Here is a 5,567-nt window from a genome sequence, read left to right as displayed (position 1 = left end):
AAATGTTTTTTGTGTTCATGATCCCTACTATTTAAGTGAAAATTGTGTGCAGAGAATTTTTCCTCATGTAGTCTTAATATCGCCCTTCCTTTCAATAACTTTTTCCGTCCACAAGGTTTTTTGAGTGTTGCCTTGGATTTTAGTTTATCCATAGGAGATTCGGCTTTTTAAAGCCTATCGTAGTTGAAGGAAACTACTCGCAAGGAAACATTTTCGAAAAATTATATGAACAATCTCTTTCACTACAACATTATTCCATCATTTTCACAAAAAATTTTTATTCATATAAATTTAGGTTGGTATCGAGAATGCGGTATTATACCATATACACACGATATCGACTTTATGTTCTTCATCGAGGAATACTATAACAAATTTCCTGAAGATGTTATGAATAGTTCGTTTATCAAACTTAGTCTGCGATTCAACAGAGTGAGTTACAGCACAGCGTTGGTATCAGTAAGAAAAGGACAAATAAATGATGAATTAATTGGTTGATAAGGGATTTTCTGGTAATGCGTGTATTAACAAAAAGGGTTTATATATAGTGCGCACTGATCCATTTTACTCCATTCCAGTTTCGGATTTTTTAGCCGGAAGATCTATTGGAATACAAAGTGTATATAGAAAATAGTATTCCAATGGACATTTTCTTCCTATATCATGATCAAAACAGTTCCTGGATTGGAGGTCTATCTTATATGACTAAGTACAGGTAAGTATTTAATGACCCTTATTTCAATTCTCTCCCGAATGGTTCGATAATCTATCGCATGAAATATTACGCATATTAAGGTTTGATAAGTTTTGAGGTTTATTTATCCGCTAATAAATCGAATTTGCGCAACTGATCTCCTCGGCTACTTGATGTACGTACCATGCAATGCTCTGGATGTTATTATGGTAAATTTTACAATTCGAGTTTACTTGTAATATTCCAAAAAACTCATTTCACCGTTAGCTAGTGAAAAAGAAAAAATCAAATGTATGGCTACCAAAACGAGCAGGAAAAACATCTCAAATATTAAAAAATTTTCTTCCAATTTTCAGAGTGACCACGGGAAAAGGTGGTCGGTACCACTTCATTCCTCCAAATACGTGTGGAATAAAACCCCATTAAACAAAAAAGTGGTTGGAATCGTTCCTCCGGAACAGAGAGCGGAGTCTTTCATAAAATACGACAGGTAATTAACTGATTGCACCCATGATTATGCAATTAATTCTCGCTCTTATTAAACAGCCATTAGTCCAACAAAACAAACGATCATTTCGTTCTGAATTACAGTATTTGCACCACAAAATCAGCAAATTTTTTCATTTTCCCCAAATACTTTGCAGTGTACGAAAGATATTAATCGGTAAAAACAGCTCAAATCCTCAACCGGTAAGGTAAGAAAGATGAAAGTTGCGCAAAGGTCTCTCTCTCGTCATGTTTTTCAGGATATAAATGAATTCTAAACGAAAATGTCTCAGTTTATTATTGTTCATTCGCCTTTGTATTGTTGTCTTTCACTGTTGATACTTTCTTTTAATTCTATTTATGAATAGTTTGCACGACTTAAAAAAAAGCATCAAAACAATAGTTGAAGCCATTGAAAACTGTGATCACTGAAGAAAAATAAAAATGAAACTGAACTGAGGAAATGTGACAAGCGGCACTGGAATAGTTCATCATAAATTATATAGCATTGTGATGCACTAATATTGCTTCTTTTAGCTAACGGTCTAATTACTTAGGTTTGAGGTGGAAATAAAGGAAATAAATCAGGAGTTTTAGTATCACATTGCGCAAAATACTTCCGAGAATAAAATTTTCCACTTTGGAAAATGTCAAGGATTATTAAATACTTGCCTGTACTTAGTCATAGAAGATAGACCTCCAGTCCAGGAACTATATTGATCATGATATAGAAAGAATATATCCAGTGGAATACTATTTTCTATATACACCTTGTATTCCAATAGATCTTCCGGCTAAAAAAATCCAAAACTGGAATGGAGTAAAATGGATCAGTGCGCACTATATATAAACCCTTTTTGTTAATACACGCATTACCAAAAAATCCCTTATCAACCAATTAATTCATCATTTATTTGTCCTTTTCTTACTGATACCAACGCTGTGCTGTAACTCACTCTGTTGAATCGCAGACTAAGTTTGATAAACGAACTATTCATAACATCTTCAGGAAATTTGTTATAGTATTCCTCGATGAAGACCGTAAAGTCGATATCGTGTGTATATGGTATAATACCGCATTCTCGATACCAACCTAAATTTATATGAATAAAAATTTTTTGTAAAATTAATGAAATGTGTAATATGCAATTATAAGCGGTAAAACTGATGAATAATATTATGGGTACCTCGAAATACGATATTTCCCACACTTCCCAGGAAAGGGTGGTGAACGATAAGCAGACATAGTCATATATATTACTTGGCTTTAATAAGCATTAAGTAATTGCTTTACCATGAATAGCATTATGCTATTACCGATTGGCGCATATTCTTGACATTATTAATTCAATATCAACGGGATATTCCGGGTCATTTTTCAAATGTCTTCATTCATTGAAGTTTTAACACCCACTATAGTGGTAAAGTAGTTAATTAGTGTTTATTAAGATAGGTAAATTCCTATACCACCGGTATATATGTTCCTTCTTCATTATTTGCTCTTATAATTGTTGTTAGTATATTTTCGATTAAATGTTTAACAATCCTTAATTAGCCACTTAATTGCTAATAACTTTGCACTTAATTTATGTAAAATTTTGAAATATTATTTCAAATATTAAACATCAAATGAATACAATATGATGCCCTTCAGTTCAAGCAAATAGTTATGGAATAGATTCAAGAATATCTAATCATTATTACTCACTAATGATTGTTTTTATGTCTTTCTTACATACTTTAATTCATTTCATATTAATTCCTGTATATAAACCATTCAAAATTCCTTCTTTGTGGTAAATATCGTGAAGTACATGAAATGCCAAACGATTTGATGGTACTCGACCTGTTTGCATTCGTCGACGAACAATATCTATGGGATATGAAATAAAATAAATTAACCAACTGCGCCCGAAATAGCACTATAAATAAGTTGATGATAAGGTGGCACTGGTTCATTTCAATATTCTCTAATCGGCTTATGAATTCAGACATTACGCTTATTAATGATTAATTTCAATTAAACAACTATTATTTTAATTTCTACTCTAAGTTAATTCAACATATAAATGTTATTAGCAAAAAAAAAAAAATAATGGTACATGTGGAATAAATTGAGTAATAATTTACATAAGTTCTAGTAACTGAATATAGAAAAAAAAAGAATTTTGATGATTTATCAACATAATTTTCCTTCAATACTTTTCGTAATTAAATTTGATGCCTGAAATATGACACAATTTGGAAAATTTATAATAGACAATGATCAATCTACCTTTTATTTCTGGTAAATTTTCTATCATTTTTAGCATATAAGATAAAATATAATGCAAACTTTCCCTTTTATAACAAATATGAATAAAAGTCCAAAAGATGCAAATTACAATCGATATCTTATTATTATACTAAAAGTATTTCATTTATCATAAATGAAATGGATCATTTGTATTCGATCAATGGTTTCAATAACAAATAATACCTCAATGAAGAATTTGCCGAAACTACCACCAGCATAAACTATTGTACCAAACAAATGATGGTATTAATTCCATAATAAAATGACCTTCAACATTATTTACCATTTTGCAAATAACCTCCTGATATTTCATAACATTTTTAAGCTTACATTTGTTCATTATTAATTATTAATAGAAAAAAAAATGAAATGCTTGTAAATTATTCCTGTAATTAAGAATTTAGAAATTAATTAATTAGATTTTAAAAGTGATCAAACAATTTATCTAGTTTATTTATATTAAAAATAATATGTGTAATTTAAGATTTTAACAATATGTGAAATAGGCCATATAGGATATATGTGTGTATTATTTGTATATGTACGTATGTGTATATATATGTGTGTACGTATGTGTACGTGTATATGTATATATGTGTGTAAGTATGTGTATGTGTATATGTGTGTGTGTGTGTGTGTATGTATGTATGTGTGTGTGTGTGTGCATGTGTGTGTATATGATGCATATCTGATAAGGATGGGATAAACAATATTATAAAATATAAATTCATAAATTTCAACAAAAAATAAATTCATGAATTTCAACAAAAAAAGAAAAATCGAAAATTTAAATATTAAGAGGTTATAATTTTATTGTCGAATTCTATCGATGGTATATATTTTATAAGAAAAAAACAAATTTCAATGAATAAATAATTAATGTTGCAGTAATGCCACCTTAAGAATAGGCTAATAATCATCATGCAGGTGTATATGTTTTTTGAAACTGTTAGCATCAAATAAATTTACTTGATCATATTTAATTGGTTAATTAATTAAGATGACAACATTTTATTGATAATCGTTTTATCTTGCCATTTTATCCGTTTAATAATTTATTGATCTTGACAAATTATTTAATTATAATAATATAACCTGTTCATAGCCACAATCTACAGTTCGATTACCAAACATTTTTTGTGGAATTTTGATTACAATTCAATTAGCATAATAAAGTTTATTTTCCTGAATTTTTTTTTGTCCTTTCTTTTTTTTTAAACATTTTTGTAGCATGGCAAAATAACATTTCTAAAAATCTAATTATTACTCAAAATTATTTTAGTACTTCTTGATGGCTTCTTCCCGAACACTGATATAATCTTTCTTTTCAATCATAAATAAATTAGCAAATTAATTCAGCAATTTAAATTAGTCTTTAAAAAATATTTAATATTTCCATGTTATCATAATATCTTCTTTAATTAATACTAACCTTTAGTATTAATTCTATTTGCTCAAAGGAAAAATTTACCATTTATCAGAAATCTATTCCTTAAATTTCCTTGCAAAACATTATTATATCAAAAATATGCTATGAACTTTTAATAGGCAGGAAATGGAAACGATTGTACAAAGTAATTTCTAACCAATTAAATTAAGTGATAAATTTGTCTGTCTTGAATTATTTTACTCTTTTACTCACTTATTTTATCTATTGTAAACGCGAAGTAATGATTTATATGCTCATATGATGCAAATTGAATAGCAGCATACGGTATCATTCGACTGATGATACCGTAATGACAATAAAATACAAATAGAGATAATAATAACCACAGTAGAATAACAATAAGCACAGTAATAATAGGATTACTACTAATAATGGTAGCAATAATAATAATAAAATAATAATAATAATAGTAATAATAATAATTAATAATAATAAAAATAATAATAATAATAATAATAATAATAATAATAATAATAATAATAATAATAATAATAATAATAATAATAATAATAATAATAATAATAATAATAATAATAATAATAATAATAATAATAATAATAATAATAATAATAATAATAATAATAATAATAATAATAATAATAATAATAATAATAATAATAATAATAATAATAATAATAATA

The 5,567-nt window shown here is 27.4% G+C and overlaps 3 protein-coding genes across 3 annotated transcripts; 1 reads left to right on the top strand and 2 right to left on the bottom strand.

Moving 5' to 3' along the window:
* Positions 1 to 345: 345 nt before the first annotated feature.
* On the top strand, positions 346 to 1,393 carry LOAG_12172 (hypothetical protein; the record flags this gene model as incomplete). Its single annotated transcript, XM_003147687.1, has 5 exons — positions 346 to 432; positions 594 to 709; positions 813 to 903; positions 1,051 to 1,184; positions 1,339 to 1,393. The coding sequence occupies 5 exons, from the start codon at positions 346 to 348 to the stop codon at positions 1,391 to 1,393; spliced, it is 483 nt and encodes a 160-aa protein (XP_003147735.1).
* A 677-nt stretch (positions 1,394 to 2,070) lies between these two features.
* Positions 2,071 to 2,426, bottom strand: LOAG_18478 (hypothetical protein; the record flags this gene model as incomplete). The annotated part of the gene is made up of 2 exons (XM_020451140.1): positions 2,071 to 2,273; positions 2,378 to 2,426. The coding sequence occupies 2 exons, from the start codon at positions 2,424 to 2,426 to the stop codon at positions 2,071 to 2,073; spliced, it is 252 nt and encodes an 83-aa protein (XP_020305104.1).
* Positions 2,427 to 3,886: 1,460 nt separating this feature from the next.
* Positions 3,887 to 4,270, bottom strand: LOAG_12170 (hypothetical protein; the record flags this gene model as incomplete). The annotated part of the gene is made up of 1 exon (XM_003147686.1): positions 3,887 to 4,270. A coding segment is annotated over one exon (335 nt), but the record flags the coding sequence as incomplete, so codon positions are not given.
* Between the last annotated feature and the right edge of the window lie 1,297 nt (positions 4,271 to 5,567).

This window comes from Loa loa (assembly GCF_000183805.2).
Source record: "Loa loa unplaced genomic scaffold supercont3.328, whole genome shotgun sequence".
Classification (NCBI taxonomy): Eukaryota; Metazoa; Nematoda; class Chromadorea; order Rhabditida; family Onchocercidae; genus Loa; species Loa loa.
The sequence above is the reverse complement of the archived record's forward strand: the minus strand, read 5'-3'. Positions and strand labels throughout refer to the sequence as shown.